The sequence below is a fragment of the Crotalus tigris genome, unplaced genomic scaffold (assembly GCF_016545835.1).
Source record: "Crotalus tigris isolate CLP2741 ecotype Arizona unplaced genomic scaffold, ASM1654583v1 scf7180000017735.2152567, whole genome shotgun sequence".
Classification (NCBI taxonomy): domain Eukaryota; kingdom Metazoa; phylum Chordata; class Lepidosauria; order Squamata; family Viperidae; genus Crotalus; species Crotalus tigris.
Window position 1 is genome coordinate 162,051 of NW_024096601.1, and position 20,450 is coordinate 182,500.

The 20,450-nt window shown below is 41.3% G+C and overlaps 1 protein-coding gene across 1 annotated transcript in view; it reads left to right on the forward strand.

Annotated features, from left to right (window-relative positions):
• INSYN1 (inhibitory synaptic factor 1) overlaps positions 1-12,202 on the forward strand; it is a 68,887-nt gene extending 56,685 nt beyond the window's left edge. Inside the window, exon 4 of the mRNA XM_039339439.1 lies at positions 11,468-12,202. Within this exon, the coding sequence (XP_039195373.1) occupies positions 11,468-12,166 (699 nt within the window). The 3' untranslated portion in view covers positions 12,167-12,202. The remainder of the gene's footprint in view (positions 1-11,467) is intronic.
• The last annotated feature ends 8,248 nt before the right edge of the window (positions 12,203-20,450 follow it).

Below are 20,450 nucleotides of genomic sequence, written 5' to 3' on the forward strand. Positions count from 1 at the left end.
TCCTATCATCATCATCATCATCATCATCATCATCACCATCCAGATTCTAGAAGAAAGCAAAGCTGCTAACTTCATTCATACCAAATTAATGACCCACACACACACACACATATCAATAATAGTAGTGAAAATGATACTAAGGAGATTACATTGATGTTAAATTTAATTACAGCCGCAAGGTTGTTAGTAAGGCAATGTTGGAAGAAGGAATCTTTGCCTACTTTGCAAGAGTGGTTTCTTAAAGTTTCTTATTTGGCGGAAATGGCAAAGATTTCGGCTTTCTTGAAGGATCAATCGCAAGAGAAGTATGTTGCGGTATGGAAAAAATGGATAGATTTTATACAACATAAGTTGGATATAAAAAAATATTACTTAGTTTTTTAACAATTTATATTTAAAATGGAATATTTTGTTTTTTTTTTCTTTTTTTGTTCTTCTTTTTTCCTTTTTTTTAATTCTTTTCCTTTCTAAACATTTATTTTTTGTATTCGTGTTTTTTTATATATATATACTATTGTTAATTATTTTATAATTTTTCTAATTAATGTATTTAGATTTCTAACTAATGTTAGATTCATTTATGGTTTATATCTTTTTTTTAAGATTTTTTGATGAAATTTTAATTAAGCCTATATTCAGCTCTGGGAAGGTCGGGGGAGGGAATGGGAGGGTTGGGGAGGTTAGGGGGAAGATTGTTTTGTTTTTGTAAAATTTCAAAAATTTAATAAAAATTATCTTTGAAAAAAAATAATAATAGTAGTGAAAATAAAAACGTGATTCCTGGGTGAATTCATAACCAATAAAAACGTGAGCACCAGGAATATAATAAACTGAAAAAGTTTAATACCATCACCAATCACCAAGCTTTCATCAGAGACTTCCGACATCGTCAGGGTCAATGGCGGTCTATCTATCTATCTATCTATCTATCTATCTATCTATCTATCTATCTATCTATCTATCTATCTATCTATCTATCTATCTATATGGATGGATAGATAGATAGATAGATAGATAGATAGATAGATAGATAGATAGATAGATAGATAGATAGATAGATAGATAGATAGATAGATAGATAGATAGATAGATAGATAGATATAATCTCTCCCTCTCTCTTTTGCACATTCACCTCCGGAAGCTATCTTGTTAAAAACAACAGGTAGTCACTATAAGTCATTTTTCAGGGTTCAGCTGCTTTGCCAGCATCTCTCAAAATGGGATCTTGGAGAGTGGGAAATCCTCAGTACCCCTGCTCTGATCATGCTTAGCTTTTCAAGATCCGCAAAGCCATCTAGATGCGAATACCTAGCCAGATCCCTTTTTTTCGCCCTTCTGCCTCCTTGGGGAAGCCCCTTCTATTTCGTTCTCCTTCCCAAAGCAGCCTCCTGCCCTCAGCTCCGTGGTCAAGCCACCGTTCCCCTCTCCCGCTGACGTTCAAGAGTTCCTTCTCCCCGTGCTTGTAGCACCGTACAGTGAACGCATGAATATTTATTAAGCCAACCAAATGTGTAAGGACATAAGTAGGCATTCATTATTCAACATGACAAGGGCAGCTAAACGTGTTTGTATTCAGAGACCTGAGTGGAAAGCTGGGCAGCTGTGGCAGTCTGTAGACGACTCAGAAGGTTTTGTGATCAAAGGCTGATTTTGAAAAGCTGCAGAGGTTGGACACTTGAGTTTTCTTCTAGAGAAAGCAGGGAATGCAGTGCTGACGAAGAAGAGCTTCCTACTAGATCAAGGCAAAGCTGAAGCAGAACAGAAAAACAGTGCTCTTTGCTCTGCAAGTATTATTCAGTAGTAGTAATAATAATAATAGTAGTAAAGTTGGAAGGGACCTTGGAGGTCATCTAGTCCAACCCCCTGCTCAGGCAGGAAACCCTACACCAGCGGTTCTCAACCTATGGGTCGCGACCCCATTTGGGGTCGATCGCCCATTTTTCGGGGGTCGCCAAAGGCGGCGATCCGCCATTTTTCGCGGCGCCGTGCACGCGCGCTGCGCATGGGGGCGCCGCCGTGCACACGCACCACGCATGGGAGGCGCTGCACATGCGCGTCGCACATGGGGACGCCGCCGCACATGCGCGTTGCGCATGGGGCGGCGCCGTGCATGCGCGCCGCACATGGGGGACGTTGCGCATGCGCATCGTGCATGGGTGCGCCGCCGCGCATGCGCAGAACGTTTGTGTGACGGGGGTCGCCATCACACAAACGTTGAGAAGCACTGCCCTACACCATTTCGGACAAATGGCTGTCCAGTCTCTTCTTAAAAACTTCCAGTGTTGGAGCATTCACTGCTTCTGGAGGCAGGTGGTTCCACTGGTGAATTGTTCTCACTGTCGGGAAGTTTCTCCTCAGTTCTAGATTGCTTCTCTCCTTGATTAGTTTCCACCCGTTGCTTCTTGTCCTGCCTTCAGGCACCTTGGAAAATAGCTTGACTCTCTCTTCTTTGGGGCAGCCCCTGAGATATTGGAATACTGCTATCATGTCCCCCCTTGTCCTTCTCTTCGTTAAACTAGACATACCCAATTCTAGCAACCGTTCCTTATATGTTTTAGCCTCCAGTCCCCTAATCATCTTTGTTGCTCTTCTCTGTACTCTTTCTAGAGTCTCAACATCTTTTTTACATCGTGGTGACCAAAACTGGATGCAGTATTCCAAGTGTGGCCTTACCAAAGCATTGAAGAGTGGTATTAATACTTCACGTGATCTTGATTCTATCCCTCTGTTAATGCAGCCTAGCACTGTGTTGGCCTTTTTGGCAGCTGCAGCACACTGCTGGCTCATATTTAGGTGATTATCTACTAGGACTCCGAGTAGTAGCTTTAGAACATGGAGGGTTCACAAGACCGTATGTCAGGGAGGTGATTCCATCATACCCTGGAAGACCAGAGTTACCCTCTTTATGGTTGACTAATCCAAGACAGAAAGACTGTTGTGTTCACCCGACACAGCGTGTGAAGCTTGTTAGTGTTCATTTAGCTTGTTTGTGTATGTGTAACTTAGTGTGTTGAGTGAACTCAGCTGACCTGGATAGTTTATGGTTCAATATGTCGGTGAAAATGCAGATCCTGGATTCATCCTGTATCCGTGTTTAAGAATGTGGGGTGAATGAAACCGCATGGCTAGGAGAGAGAGAGAGAGAGAGAGAGAGAGATATGGATGCAAAGAAAGAAAATTTTTACATGTGATGAGTTGTCTTGCAGTTGTAAGAGGGATATCATATTAGGGGACATCACACTCTACATTGCTCCCCTGAAGAATATTGTGGTAGAATCTCCAGCTAGATTGAAGGGAGGTGTTGAGAGGGGGTTCAACTAAGAGTCCATGGACTGGAGAAAGCAGAACAGGCCTGAATTTCCCCCACCATCCTTGAGGCCTTATCTGACCATTCTGAAGGGAATGCAGTCGGTCTGATGAGATTCTTGTAGCAGAGGTGAGTGGCAGTAAAGCTTCTGCTTAAGACTACCAATGAGTGGTCCTCGTTGTTTGCACTTGACAAATGTGATATAGGCTGGACATGAGACAAGTTTTGGAATCATAGAAGTTATGAGTCAGAAGGGACCTTAGAAACCATCTCATTCAATTCTGTATCCAATGCAGGAATTTGTTCCTACAGCATCCTCAATAGGTGGACATCCATCCTTTATTTGGATACCAACAATGAAAGGAAATCCATCACCCTGGGAAGGCAATCAATTCTATTGCTGAACCACTAAGAAATTCTTCCTCATGTCCAGCCAAAATCTGTTTAGTTTTAATGTAAACCTATCTTTTGGAACAGCTCTGAATTATTCTGCTCTATCTACTCAATGACAAGTCTTCAAATACTTGAAGATAGCCATTAGGCCTCCTGGCATTTTTTCTTCTCCAGACTAAACTTCCAACATTTTCTCTTAAACATTTCATTATCAAGTTCCTCATCCTCTCGGTTATTCTCCTCTGGACACGCTCTTCATTGTCAATGTCCTTCCTACAATGTTGCATCCAAAACTGGGTGCAATACTTCTAGTCTGATCTGTCCAGTGCACAACAGAGAGTTTGATTAGCTTTATGGAAGAAGGTGGCCTGTTCCAGAAGCATGACCACCTCAACGACACAAAGCAAATCATAGGCAAGGGGGAAAAAAATGGTGATATTAGCTGCCTGCGTACAACCACACAGAACCTACTTACGGGATTAACCCATTTATACCTTTGCTCAGTAGAATCTCACAACAGTCAGATCACCCAAAAAGTTCCAGAAAGCCCAGCTAACAAAACCCAAGGTTAACAGTAACCATGTTTTGCATATTGTTAAGCTGCCAGGTTTCAGCTGACCTGCTCAAGTGTTTTGTGTAAATAAACTCAAAGAGTTGGATTTGGCGTCCTTCTGATGTCCATAGCCTTTTGTAAAGATAGCCTGAAATCTTGGTTCACCAACACCATTTTTAATTGTCTTAGTGGGCAACCCTTGCCTTCAAAACAGGCCTCTTACCTTTGCAGATATTTTCAGTTTCCCTATAGGATTTAGGTCAAGACCTTCGTTTGTTATTCAGACCTTATTTTGTGCCTTTGAGTTGATCTATACTTTAACAGACTGACATTTGGTTAATTTTTATCTGCCATCTGCTGTTTCAGTGCTGCAGAAACAACCAAGATCACTGCGGCACTAAAAAAAAGAGAGAGAGAGATTTATTCTAGCAGAAGATTTTGTATCTGTTCCATCCCATGCAGAAAAGATCATCCTGGGTTGAAATGGAAGTGTGAATGAATCCCTTCTGAAATTACTTCACTGGTTGTTTGCATCCTGGTTTATGTAGACAGCCTTTCTAACTTGGGCTGACAGTCCTGAGATTTTATGGAATAAATTCTCCCTGTGACTGTTTTTAAGATTCATTAGAAACAATCTATCATTTTTGATCTTCTTTAATAGGCAGAATGGCATATTTGTGCGTGTCTATTGGTAACCTGCATCCCTGTGAGAACCCTTTTTAAACAGCCTTTTTTAAAGGTACTTTTTTATTTAAATAAATTCCTCTAATGTATGCAGTATTAAAATGCAAGGGCCTCCCAGAGAGACCTGTTTTTGAATGCCACGTTAGGAAAGAATGACTCTTTTTACGGACATCTTCCTCGAATCGCTTGTTTTTGTGTAGATTTTTATACGGATGGACACAAGAGGAGCCAGTTCAGTCCATGGTGAGGTTTTGACAGACCTCACAGATCCAGCCACAAATTATATTTTTGTTCTTTTACCTCCCTACTCTCTGGGTGTTGGACATGGGGTTATTCTGCAGAGAATTATGTTTCAGTACCGTGGACAGCTCAATTTGGGGGAAAATTAGAGAATTGTCTAATTGTCAGCAGATTTAACAGAATAGTAGAGCTGGAAGGGATCTTGGAGGTCTTCTAGTCCAACCCCCTGCTGAAGCAGGAGACCTTAGACTATTTCAGCCAAGTGGCTGTCCAGTCTCTTCTTAAAAACCTCCAGTGTTGGAGGCGAGCCGTTCCTCTGATTCATTGTTCTCACTGTTTCTCCTCAGTTCTAGGTTGCTTCTCTCCTTGATTAGTTTGCATCCATTGTTCCTTGTCTTGCCTTCAGATGCTTTGGAGAATAGGTTGACCCCCTTCTTCTTTGTGGCAGCCCCTCAAATATTACCATGCTATCCCTAGTCCTTCTTTACACTAGACTAGCGATGCCCAGTTCTTGCAACCGTTCTTCATATGTTTTAGCCTTCAGCCCCCTAACATCTTTGCTGCTCTTCTCTGCACTCTTTCCAGACTCTCAACATCTTGACTTAAATATTTGAACCTGAAGATACAACGGAGATTTACCTTAATAGAAGAACATGAATAAGAAGAAGAGAATTCCCTTCCATTGGTAATATTTGAACCTTTCCCTGTCAATAACAGTGGTGATTAGGTCAGCCCTCATTATGAAAATCTTAGAGAAGAGCTGCATTCTGTCTCTTCATCTGGGGCCTTTAGCTTGTCTTGACTGGTGTAGCTATCATTTAAATTCTGTCTGATGCTTCCGTTAATTGCATAACTATATTCTCCATGGTAGAGCAGAAAGTGATAAGCTGCGGTTTTTCTTTTCATCTCTCTCTCTCTCTCTCTTTTTTCATTTTGTAGCAACCCACAGCTTTTTTTAAAAAAAACAAATAGAAAGAAGAAAAGGAATCAGTTATTGGAAGCTTGGCGTTCTATGATGATAAGTATTAATGTAGAGATTGATTCCCCCCCCCCTTCATTTAAAAAATAGATTCTCTTGATGAACAGACATTGCCTCTTAAAGCATCTTGTACTAATAAGCCGGCGCCTAAAATATATCACTTTTTTTTCCCGCCTTTCACTGAAAACCTTTGCCGTGTCCATTGCTTCGTATCAGCATGATGCCTCCCTTCCCTTTTCACTTTGTTAAGAAGAGAGCAAAGCCGTGATGTTGAGATTGGAGGCATCTTTTTTGCACCCCTCTTGAAAGCGTACAAGATTTTCCCAAAAAGTAATTCTTCACAGTCAAAATGAATTTGGTCTGGGCAGGCTCAAAGCGATTGTCAAAAGCTTAACTCCTGCTCTAAAAAGCCATCAGCTCTGCATGACCTTACGTCTCCCGTGGTTGCCGTATGCTGGAGACAGAAGAAGGCTGGTTAGAAAGCCACAAGGCTGGCGTGGCTTGGAGTTATCCCTCACAAGGGGGGGGGGTCTCGTCCTGTCCCAGGATTGGAGGGGGTGGGGAAAAGGGAAAGTGATGGAATAACCACCGTGAATCAAGGCTGGGAAGGTCATGCTTTTCGCGATGGGCTCTAGATGTCAACCGATGCGATGGGACTACAGGGCCATATGCTGTCTGGTTAAAAACTGGGTGTTGCAATCCAGATATAATTTGAGGGAAACTTTTTATTTATTTATTTCATTTTTATATTGCCTTTATCACTTGACAAGGAACTCAAGGCGGTGAACATACTTAATACTCCTTCCTCGTCCTACTTTCCACACAATAGCATCTCTGTGAGGTGGGCTGGGCTGAAGGAGAAGGACAGGCTTAAAGTTACCCAGCTGGCATTCATGTCTAAAGTAGGACTAGCTCTATCTCCTGGTGATTGGCCCAAAGTCACCCAACCAGATTTCCTGCCTAAGGCGGGACTAGAACTCACCATCTCTTGGTGATTGGCCCAAAGTCACCCAACCAGATTTCCTGCCTAAGGAGGGACTAGAACTCACCATCTCCTGGTGATTGGCCCAAAGTCACCCAACCAGATTTCCTGCCTAAGGCGGGACTAGAACTCACCATCTCTTGGTGATTGGCCCAAAGTCACCCAACCAGATTTCCTGCCTAAGGCGGGACTAGAACTCACCATCTCCTGGTGATTGGCCCAAAGTCACCCAACCAGATTTCCTGCCTAAGGCGGGACTAGAACTCACCCTCTCCTGGTGATTGGCCCAAAGTCACCCAACCAGATTTCCTGCCTAAGGCGGGACTAGAACTCACCATCTCCTGGTGATTGGCCCAAAGTCACCCAACCAGATTTCCTGCCTAAGGCGGGACTAGAACTCACCATCTCCTGGTGATTGGCCCAAAGTCACCCAACCAGATTTCCTGCCTAAGGCGGGACTAGAACTCACCCTCTCCTGGTGATTGGCCCAAAGTCACCCAACCAGATTTCCTGCCTAAGGCGGGACTAGAACTCACTGTCTCCTGGTGATTGGCCCAAAGTCACCCAACCAGATTTCCTGCCTAAAGCAGGACTAGAACTCTGCATCTCCTGGTGATTGGCCCAAAGTCATCCAGCTGCCTTTCATGCCTAAGGCGGGACTAGAACTCTCCATCTCCTTGTGATTAGCCCAAAGTCATCCAGCCAATGTTTATGCCTAAGGCAGGACTAGAACTCTCCATCTCCTGGTTTCTAGAGCAGCACCTTAACCTTACACCAATTTTTTTTTTTTATTAAAGAGTTTTATAAATTTTACAAAAAATAAAAAACAATACAAAAACAAAAAACAACATATACAAATAAAAAACAAACATTACCCAACAAAACCCCCCTTCCCCCACCCCTACCCAACCCCCCCCTTCCCCCCCCCAGGACCTCCCAGAGCAGAATATAGGCTTAATTAAAGAAAAAGTTAAAAAAAATTATAAAAAAGAATATAAAATAGAATATATATATATATATATAAAGTTAAAAATTATGAAAAAACTATATAATATTTTTTATATCAAATTTAAATTGTATGAATTTTATCCATTTATCCCAAACATCAAGAAATTTCTCTTGCGTTTGTCCCTTTAAGAAAGCCGAAATCTTTGCCATTTCCGCCAAATGAGACACTTTAAGAAACCATTCCTGCAATGTATGCAAAGATTCCTTCTTCCAATATTGTCCTACTAACAGCCTCGCAGCTGTTATCAAGTTTAACATCAATATAACCTCCTTTGTGTCACAATCAGTAACTATACCTAACAGAAATAATTGTGGAGTAAATTTTACCCTCCTTTTAAAAATTCTCTGGATATTCCACCATATCTTAATCCAGAATGCTTTTATCTCTCTGCACGACCACCAAATATGATAATAAGTAGCATCCATACAACCACATCTCCAACATTTAGGTTGTAAGTCAGGGTACATAAAAGACATTTTTTGTGGATCAAGTGCCATCTATAAAACATTTTATAAAAATTCTCCCTTAAGTTCTGTGCTTGTGTAAATTTGACATTTCTCACCCAAATAATTTCCCAGGTGTCCAATGGAACTGGCTCACCAAAATTCTGCGCCCATCTAATCATACAATCTTTAATTAGTTCCGTTTCTGAATCCAATTCAACTAAAACCCCATAGATCCTCTTAATGTGGGTTTGTCTTTGATCCTTCACTTGCTTAATAAGATTTTCATCTTCTCTGTAAAAGCCCACCTTACAGTCCATCTTCCATCTACTAATAATTGCCTATATTGGAACCAAGAATAAATAATATTTTCTTGTGCTAACTCTTCCCGTAATTTTAACTGCCAGTTTTGTCCATCCCATTTAAGTAACTGTCTATAGGACACCATATCCATTTTAACCCCTCTTTTTATTCCTTCTATTGCATGCCAAGATACGGCCCATAATGGTACTTTAAAATCACTTTTGTAATATTTTCTCCAAACCCTAAGTAAAGAAATTCTTAAGATATGAGATTTAAAAGCCCAATCCATTTTTTTATTAAATATTAAATAGGCATGCCAGCCAAAAAGTAAATTCCATCCCTCTAAGTGAAGTATATCAGAATTTGTCAAATTTACCCAGTCAGTAACTAATGTTAAAACCACCGCATCATAATATAATTTCAAATTCGGCACCTTGAGTCCTCCCCTCTCACGGAAATCTTGCATAATTTTAAATTTAACCCTTGGCTTTTTCCCTGCCCAAATAAATTTATTAAGGCCTTTCTGCCACTCAGTTAAATTGATCTCATTCGTCAAAATCGGTATCATTTGGAACAAAAAGAGAAACTTGGGTAGAATATTCATTTTTATCACTGCAATTCTTCCCATGAGGGATAATTGCAACTTTTCCCATTTCTTCAAGTCTCTCTGTACCCTAACCCACAACCTTTCATAATTATTTTTAAATAATTTTGCATTAGAAACAGATAGCATCACCCCCAAATATTTTACCTTATTAACAATTTCAAAACCCGTCAAGTTAACCAAAGTCTGCTTCTCCCGACTTGTCATATTTTTAGGTAAAATTTTTGTCTTATTAACATTAATCTTAAAACCCGAAACCAAACCATAATTATGAATCAGCTGTAATAATTTTACTACAGAATAAGTAGTTTGCGACAAAGTGATGACCAAGTCATCCGCAAAAGCTCTTAACTTATACTCTTTTTTATTAACTTCTATTCCTTTAATTTCCTGCGACTCTCGAATTTTGATCAACAGTATTTCCAGTGTTAAGACAAACAGCAGCGGTGATAATGGGCAGCCCTGTCTAGTACCTTTCTCTATTGTAAAAACCTCTGACAAACCTCCATTAACGATAAGTTGTGCCGTTTGTTTTTGATATATTACCATAAGAGCTTGCAATATCTTTTCACCAAAATTCATCTCTTCCATTACTCTTAACATAAAATGCCAATTCAATTGATCAAAAGCTTTTTCAGCATCTAAAAATATCAGCCCTGCAGGAACTTGGTTGTTTTTATCTAAATATTCTAATAAATTAATAAGTTGTCTGACATTATTTTTCATGTACCTTCCAGTTATGAACCCAGATTGATCTTTATGCACAAGGTGAACCTTACACCAAATTAATAGTTTAAACCAGTGGTTCTCAACCTTTTTAATGCCGCAACCCCCAAGCGATCGTAAGTCGAGGACTACTCAACCAGTCGTAAGTCGAGGACTACTCAATTGGTGCAGCACCGTTTGCAGAAGGGGACTTTTGGTGGGCTCAGCAGGGCAGAGACAGCCTGGACAATTCCTATTGGCTTTTGAAAGCCAATAGAATTAGACTCTATTCAAGAGAGTCTATTCTATTGGCTTTCAAAAGCCAATAGAATAAAAGGGAGTAGCACATCTAAGGAAAAGGGGGGGGAAAATGGTGGACTGCATTGTTTGGCGACCCCCGTGAAATGGTTGTTTGACCCCAAATGGGGTCCTGACCCACAGGTTGAGGACCACTGCTTTAAATGGAGGAAATAAAGAGTAGGATGCTTTTTCTTAAGGCTTTATTAGTGCTTACCTTTCAGACTTCATCTGATTTTTAAGCTTGTTTTTTTTTTTTTAATGAAATGAGCTTTCTCCAACCTGATGACCCTTCCCTTTGAACAAATTGAACTACAGGTCCCGTGATATCTGTCCAAAAGGGCTATTAGCCTGTTGGCTGGCAACAAGAAGAAGAATTTTGGTCCAAAGCTTCTGGCGCTTGTTTGGAATCATGTGGCCCCTACATTGAAATACCTGAAATTAAATTGATTTGAAGTCTCAGCCTTGCAGAAGGTTGTCGAGGAGCCTCTCCATGGAGTGGCCCTGTAGGGAGGCCATGTTGAAATAGACTTAAAGCAGGAGAAAACATTGTTTACGGCAGTGGTTCTCAACCTGTGGGTCGAACGACCATTTCACGGGGGTCGCCAAACAACGCAGTCCGCCATTTTTTTCCCCCTTTTTCTTAGCTGTGCTACTCCCTTTTATTCTATTGGCTTTTGAAAGCCAATAGAAGAGACTCTCTTGAATAGAGTCTAATTCTATTGGCTTTCAAAAGCCAATAGGAATTGTCCAGGCTGTCTCTGCCCTGCTGAGCCCGCCAAAAGTCCCATTCTGCAAACGGTGCTGCACCAGCTGAGTAGTCCTCGACTTACGACCGGTTGAGTAGTCCTCGACTTACGACCGGTTGGAGGTCGCGGAATTAAAAAGGTTGAGAACCACTGGTTTATGGAGATGCCCAATGATATTCTGTGGGTCTTAACCACCTCCTCTTTCTCTCTGCCCATTAGGTGGTCAGTCAGATTGACAAGTTGACCTCAGACTTTGAGTTTGAGCTGGAGCCCGACGATTGGACCACCACCACGGTGAGCAGTACCTCCAGCAGTGAGAAAGGGGGAGGCCTATTTGACCTTGGGCACCTGGATTTCATGACCTCAGACATCCTCTCCGACAGCTGGGAATTTTGCTCCTTCCTTGAGGCCTCCACCCCTTCCGATTTGGGCGATGGTTCGGAGCAGCAGCAGCAGCAGCAACCACAGTCACAGCAGCCACCAGGACACCAGCCTGATTACCAACTCATGAATGGTGGGGTGTTGATCTCCAATGGACCCCGGATTGAAACCCCAGACTCTTCCAGCGAGGAAGCGTTCAGCTCCGTACCAAGTCACAAACCTCAACATCAGAGGACGCCGGGCACCAGGGAGAGGGTGCGTTTTAGTGACAAAGTCCTCTACCATGCTTTGTGCTGTGATGACGATGAGGAGGTGGACAGCGGGCCCCTTCCAGACGATCCTCCGGAAGAGCCCCATGAGACAACTCAGAAGGGGGTGTTAGTGGCCAAGACGGCATCGCAACGGTCCCCTCATCTTGATAGTGGCCAAGCCCGGAAGCTGACACGGAACAGCAGCACCCAGACCGTGTCGGACAAAAGTACTCAGACGATTCTCCCTTATATTTCGAACAAGCAGAAAATCAGCCACAAGAACTGAGGACCAGCTGGGTGAAGGGTGGGCGGGGCTGAAGAGGAAGCTGCAGCGAGAGAGATCTATAAACAGATAGATAGATAAATTTCTCTCTATATTTAAGTCAATAAATAATCATGATATGATGAAAAAATGGAAACGGCATATCATCTAACTACCTAAACATCATGTCAAGACTCAGGGAATTTAAACTGTTTTGTTTGTCAAATGTCGTGTTTCTCCCGGTTCATGCATTGCCTATTTATACATAAAAGGAAACACACCCTACCCTGCTTCAAGTCACAAAGATGAGGAAGAGTAAGATCCACAAACTCCTCCAAGTTTTTCAAAATAGCATGTTTTGACAAACTAGCTTTTTCTTCCCCTTCTGCTCCCTGGTAAATGATCCTGACTAACGTAGAGGGATTGACTAATGGGGTGTGAGAGAGGGATGGATAGAGGTAGATTATGGATGGAGACGGATGGATGGATGGATGGATGGATGGATGGATGGATGGAGATGGATGGATGGATGGAAGGAAGGAGAGAGAGATGGATAGAGGTAGATTATGGAGGGAGATGGATGGATGGATTAAGACAGATAGATCGAGAGACAGAGAGAGATGGATAGACGTAAGAGTATGGATGGAGATGGATGGATGGATGGGTGGATGGAAAGAGGGATAGAGGTAGAGTACGGATAGAGATGGATGGATGTAGAGATAGAGATGGATAGAGGTAGATTATGGAGGGGGATGGATGGATTGACAGATAGATGGAGAGACATAGATGGATAGAGGTAAGAGTATGGATTGAGATGGATGGATGGATGGATGGATGGATGGATGGATGGATGGATGGATGGAAAAAGAGATGGATAGAGGTAGATTATGGATGGAGATGAGTGGATGGATGGAGACAGATGAGAGAGAGAGAGAGAGAGAGAGAGAGAGAGAGAGAGAAATGGATAGAGGTAGAGTGTGGATGAATGGATGGATGGATGGATGGATGGATGGAGACAGACAGAAAGCAGACAGACAGAGATGGATAGAGGTAGATTATGGAGGGAGATGGATGGATGGATTGAGACAAATAGATGGAGGGACAGAGAGAGATGGATAGATGGATAGAGGTAGATTATGGAAGGAAATGGATGGGTGGATGGAGACAAACATATAGATGGAGAGAGAAAGAGACTATCTCTAAGTCAGCTTCCATCTCTGATGTTGGACCAGAATCTGGATGTCCTCAGCTGTAGTCCAACACCTTCATCATTCCATCACGCTGACTCACTAGTAATTCATTAGTCATACATTTAATCCTATCTCCCTTCTGCTACACTAAAAATTATATTTTGGTGCAATCTGTGAAGATCGTTGGGGATATGTCTGGTCTGTGAAGCCCCATCTGGGACACCCACCCCAGTTATCTGTTTATTCTGAAAGAGACATAAGACTCATCTTCTCCAAATGTAAGCTACTATGGTTGGTTATTACGAGAGGGGGGGGAGGGGGAGATTTTAACCTGCATCACACCATTTATAGCCTCCATTTTGCTTGTTTGAACTTCCTACATCTCCCCACTCCTCTGCAACCCACAGAATTCACACAATCTGAAATCATTTTCACTGTAAACTCTCGTTAGGTAGTCTTTTTTTTTTTTTTTTTAAGATGGGGGGAAAAAAAGGAACATCTGGTGCACGTTCCTATTTTAAAAGTCAACAGAAACCTTAAAGCAGAATAGGATCCTGTAGAAATAAAGTTCCCAATGCAGAAAGAACTCTTTTGCAGTCTGATGGTTTCCAGGTGGCTTTCCTTTTTCTGAATTTGAGCGGGTGGGGGGCTGGGGGGGGGGAGAAGCTCAAAGTGAGGAGGACTAAAAGGGAAGTCGCAAATTGGGTCAGTAAGTGACAACCCCTCCTTCTTTGAACTTTTTCATTTTTTATTTTTATTTTTTAAAATCTAGGATGATAAACTGTCGGCCACCAAGACCTCCCGTGCTTATTTACTGCCTCCCAACTTCAAAGAGGTTTTCTGAACTGTGTTTATTTAAGGCTGGAACCTCAAAGTCAGAGCGATGCCTTCTGGCATCTGTTTAGCATGACTTATTTCCTGATGTCTGCTTTATTATTTATTTCCTTGCCTTCCGATTCACCCACAGCAGCCTCAAGACTCGCCTTTTTGACTCCTTCCCTCTCGCTAACCAGCTTTCCCTTGTCCAGCCAACAATGACACGGGCGGGACATCCCACTGCGGCCATTTTGACCCCCTCCCCCCCATCCTATGGCTACAGCCCAACATTTCCGGTTCTTAAGTGAGACATTGGTTAAGGGAGGTTTTTGCCCCAATTAAACCACCTTCCTTGCAACTCTTGGTAAGGGAATCGCTGCAGATGTGAAGCGTGTAACCTGGTTGTTAAACGCATCTGGATTTCCTCACTGACTTTGCTTGTCAGTAGGTCACAGAAAGGGGTCACTGCGACCGTCATAAATATGAGTCTGAAGAGTCCGAATTTTGATCTCTTGACCAAACGGGTCACAAGCGTGACAAACTGTCCTTTTTTTTCAGTGCCGTTGTAACTAAACAAATTGTTCTAAGTCAAAGATTACTTGTAGTCTTAGTAGACGATAAGAAGGTGTTTTTAAAAAATCTGTAATTATGTCTTCCAACAACTTTGGTAATTGGTCTTTTTTTGGGTGGGGGAATTCCTAACATCCAGGGTTGATTTCTTCGGTGGCTATCAAGTTGCCAGCTTGATAAGGAGAATAATATTGTAGAATCTGGTAATTTAGACAGTCTTGTTACAGATTGTCTCTTGGTTGTTATCTCAACTCTGAATCTTTCATTTCGAGGTCTAAAGCCAACCCTCTCCCAAATTCTCCCCTGATCCTAAGCTGTAATCCATATTTGGGATGAAATCAACCCTGCTCGTTCATGGGTTTTTAAAGATTTACATTGAATAAGAATCTAATGTCCTGCTATATCTATTTTTAAGTTCTTAGCCTTGTGAACCAGGTAGCAATGTGGTGTTTTAAGGTAGAAAAATGCCACTCGTGTCTTTTATCACGTACATGTTATACTTTTTATTGACCGGCCGCTGATTTCTTACAAAATCGTATTTCTGTTTTTCTTATCCAGCTTATCTAAATGGTCAGAAATCATTTATTTACTGACAACAAAGCAATATCTCATCTTCAGGCAGTCACCAGACCCAGAAAGAAACGCAAAAAAAAAAAAAATGAATCCTTCGTTGCCTGCAGGTTGAAGAAATTTGAAAAAAAAAAAAAATCTAATATATAAAAGCCATGTTGACAAGGAGAGGCTGATGGAGAGAAAAGAAATGGAGCTGCAGCTTTTTAAGAACAAACAAACAACATATCAAACCACAATCTCTAGCAGGCTAGAATGTCAAAAACAAAAATAAACTGGGTGGATTTTGTCTTCCCGGCACTTAGAAAATAAGCTTTGGGAAGAGCTTTCGTCTGCTTCGGAAAACAAAATTAACTAGGACATCCTTCTTTTAAGGAGAATATTTGTGGCTCAGGCTCGAAATGAAGGGTCCTTGGTGCCCTCAAGGCTTTGTTATTTTCTTGCAGATGTTTCATTACCCAAATTAGGTAACATCAGCAGTGCTAGAAGCGAGTGGAGCAAGCCACTTGTATTTAAACAGAGATCAAATCCCATTTCCTTCTAGCACTGATGATGTTACCTAGTTGGGCGATGAGACGTCTGCAAGAAAACAGCCAGGCTCAGAGAGCATCCAGGACCCCCACAGTCCTCCTCCTCCTCCACTCTGCACACCCCTCTCCCTTCTAGCACTGAGGATGTTACCTAGTTGGGTCATGAGACGTCTGCAACAAAACAGCCAAGTTCAGAGAGCATCAAGGACCCCATAGTCCTCCTCTTTCACTTTGCACACCCCTTCTCCCTTCTAGCATTGATGATGTTACCTAGTTGGGTCATGAGACGTCTGCAACAAAACAGCCAAGTTCAGAGAGCATCAAGGACCCCATAGTCCTCCTCTTTCACTTTGCACACCCCTTCTCCCTTCTAGCATTGATGATGTTACCTAGTTGGGTAATGAGATGTCTGCAACAAAACAGCCAAGCTCAGAGACCACGAGATCCCTCTTTTTTGAAAAACTGGTCTTGCTCAGATGATATGCTAAACCATCTAGCTGTTGGACTTAGTGCAACGTCTAAATTAGGTTTGTGGCTAAGAGAGAGATGATATGATAGCCTATTTTTAGTTTATCTGTCTGGCTATAATTCTTAGGGTTACTTAGACCTGGACCAATGGCAGGTTTATGACTAACCAGCCAGAGAGTGCAAAACCATGTGACTCGTGGCGTGCTTGAGGCTCTTTGTGGAATTTTTGGCCCTAGGCGAAGGTGTTCTCTTTTTTTATGAAAAAAAGAGCTTTCTATTAATGAGCTGTTATTTAATTCTTTATCAGACAAATTGATATAGCCACCCAAGTCACAAATAGATGACTCCAGGCGGCTTACAAAATTTTAAAAATCAACCCTATAATAAAACCCATTTTTTCAAAAAAAAAATCTATTAATCTATTTTCTAGTAATGAGATCCTAATGAGTGGTTCAAGTCCAGCTGGGTTACCATGCATCTTTGTTTAAACAAAGAACTCTTTGCATTTCAAAGCAGAATTCAAGGATCCTGGAACTGGTTGTCAGGTGACATATATTAAGTAGAATAGCAGAGATGGAAGGGACCTTGGAGGTCATCTAGTCCAACTCCCTGAACAAACATTTCAGCAGGGGGTTGGACTCAATGTCCTCCAAGGTCCCTTCCAACATCATCATCATCATTATTATTATTATTATTATTATTATTATTATTATTATTATTATTATTATTATTTGGCCGTCCAGTCTCTTCTTGAAAATCTCCAGTAATGGGGCAGCCACAACTTCTGAAGGCAAGGCATTCAACTGGTCGGTTGTTCTCACCCTTAAAAAATATGGGTTGCTTCTCTCCTTGATTAGTTTCCATCCAATGGTTCTTGTCTTGCCTTCTAGACCCAACTTGGAGATCTGCAAAATCCCAAAACAAAAGCAATTTGCTATGGGGCAGGAATGTATAAAGAATAACAATGCAACAATTAAGTTCCCTTTGGCACAAGAGCATCTTTTTTGCCGTCAAAAGACACAAAACAGGTTGATCCATGATGCTAAAATGTGGTTTTATTCAACCATGCTTTGCTAAATATTGTAAACTGCCATTTTGGGGGACCTGCCCTACACGTTCAGTAAGAGAACACGTTCACAAACTAGAGTGGCTGCTTTTACCCATGATGTATGAATCCATCCATCTGTGCGAGAGGCATAATGTCATTTTTTTTTGTTTAAGGGGATGAATGAAACCATAATCTGGTCTTATAGCTACTGTTCTGCCGGGCAATAAACCTGATCTATGGGTCTAGTATTGCAATTTGCATGGATTTTATCTTGAAAGAGCAAATAAAACATTTGCGGCAGCCAAAAGAATGAGAGAGAAAGGAATAATTGGGGCACACCAACTCCTAGTCCAAAATTTTACACCGAATTAAGCTGTAATGGGTCCTAGAAAGAGCTTTCTTTGTAGCTGATTGCAGCTTCACAAATGGAATAATGAATCTAAGTGACATTGTTCAGATCTATACTTTAAACAGTTCACCCACTGCTTTCTCTTTTAAACTAATATACAATCCGAGATAGCTATCTCTACCTTTTTTTTAAAAAAAAAAATCCCCATAAAATTGACTGCTATCCAACCAAACCTTATGTGTTTATTTCCTCTGAGTTCTGAAGGACTTTTTCCTAAGCTATGTTTATTGAAGACGCAGCTTTGAAATCCGACAGATGTTTCCTAACATCTGGTTAGCTCTTATTTTCTCCTTTATGGCCTATCATTCATGCATACACAGACATACAGACATGCATATCCATATTTATTTTATTATTCATTTATTATTTATCCAATTTATGTAAGGCTGCTGGGTCCATAATGTATAACACTAAAAACAGCAAGGAACAATATAAAAATGAAAAGAACGATGAATATCTAGAGGAGAATAAAACATTTAGACCAGAATTGAAGAAATTTCTTGGATGAGAAGCAAAATGTTTGCAAAGGAAAAACAAAACAAGAAAGTCCAGTTGCCTTTTGGAGGGGGGAAAACAGCACTTTTGGGACAACCATGGCCTGGATGATTGAGAATCTCTATAAACATCTAGTCCAGTGTTTTGCTGCATGATGGCTAGGGAATTCTGGAAGTTGAAGTGCACACATCTTAAACTGGCCAAGTTTGCAAACCACTATTTTGACCAACATGCAAAATCCATCCCAGCTCAAGACCAGGGGAAAAGTGATCTTTTGTCAAGATCCATGTTGACCTTTAGAGGATGTTTTTCCAAATTCTATAACTGAGAAGGTCCATCTCCTGGGTCCCATCAGATGACCCTTCAATTCATAGGACCAGAAAAATATCAACTCTATCAGGTCGAAAAAGATGGCAGACATCAAAGAAGAACAAGATAGTCCCTCAGATACCCAGGACATCCAAGATGGTGATGAAGATGGAAATAGACCCCAATCATATTGGGTAAGGATAGCAAGATCATCTCATCTGAAGGTCTTACAGAATCACAGAAAAACAGAGTTAGAAGGGACTTTGGAGGTCTTCTAGTCCAACCCCCTGCTCAAGCAAGAGACCCTATACCATTTTGGACAAATGGCAGTCCAGTCTCTTTTTAAAAACTTCCAGTGTTGGAGCACCCGCAACTTTTAAAGCAAGCTCTTCCACTGATTAATTGTTCTCACTGTCAGGAAATTTCTCCTTATTTCTAGGAGCTCTCTTTGATAAGCTCCAAGTATAACTTCCTATAAACTCTAGATAACAGTGGTCAGTGACAAGGGATTCTATAAATTGTATTCTCCCAAATCTAGAGGTTAACTTTTTTCCAGTTGTCTAGCCTTGTTTCACAGGGGAAAAAAACACCCTGGTATTATAACAGCACCCCACCAATCTTGGCTGATTTCAAAATGCTGAGCAGAACCAGATCTAGTTAGTACTTGAATGGAAGATTAGGAGCAAAGCCCCAGGACTCTGGGTTGGAATAGAAGAAAGTTCCAGAAAAAGACAGCCGTAAGTATCTCCGCTTTGTTGCCCAGAAAATTCGAGGCCATGTCCATAAAGTCACTCCACCTAAAAAGAGACTTGATATTTTGCACAAAAATAATGAAAGTGGTACATTGTTGAACGCGCCACCGAATTGCCTGCAAGCATCTGGCAAGAGAAACACCTTGGAGAGACGTTATCTATGTAGCTGCGAAAACTCAACACAGATTTGATGGCAATTAATCATCATCAATCAGTCGCTGAAGGTGGAACGTTAGGTACAAGAATTATCAATTTCTTCTATATCCCCCCTCCCCCCCCCCGGTATGTGACATTTGTCAGGCAACCAAGAGGATTTTGTTTGTTTTGGGCTAGAAATGTCCAGGTAGTCCTCGACTTACACAGTTCATTTAGTGACCATTCAAAGTTACAACGGGGCTGAAAAAGGTGACTTATGACCGTTTTTCACACAACCATTGCAGCATCCTCAGGGTCACATGATCAAAATTCAGATGCTTGGAAACTGTTCCGTATTTAGGATAGGATAGGATAGGATAGGACAGGACAGAACAGAATAGGAATAGGAATAGAATGAAGAATAAACTAGACTAGACTAGACTAGACTAGACTAGACTAGACTAGACCAGACGAGAAGAGAAGAGAAGAGAAGACTAAGAAGAATAAAATAGAAGAGAAGAGAAGACTAAGAAGAATAAACTAGACTAGACTAGACTGGACTAGAAGAGAAGAGAAGACTAAGAATAAACTAGACTAGACTAGAATAGAAGAGACGACTAAGAAGAATAAACTAGACTAGACTAGACTAGAAGAGAAGACTAAGAAGACTAGACTAGACTAGACTAGAAGAGAAGACTAAGAAGAATAAACTAGACTAGACTAGAAGAGAAGATTAAGAAGACTAGACTAGATTAGACTAGACTAGACTAGAAGAGAAGAGAAGACTAAGAAGAATAAACTAGACTAGACTAGACTAGAAGACTAGACTAGACTAGACTAGACTAGAATAGAATAGAATAGAATAGAATAGAATAGAATAGAATAGAATAGAATAGAGCTGGAAGGGACTTTGAAGATCTTCTAGTCCAGCCCCTTGCTCAAGCAGGAGAACCTACACCACCTCAGACAAGTGACTGTCTAGTCTCTTCTTGAAAACTTCCAGTGATGGAGCGCCC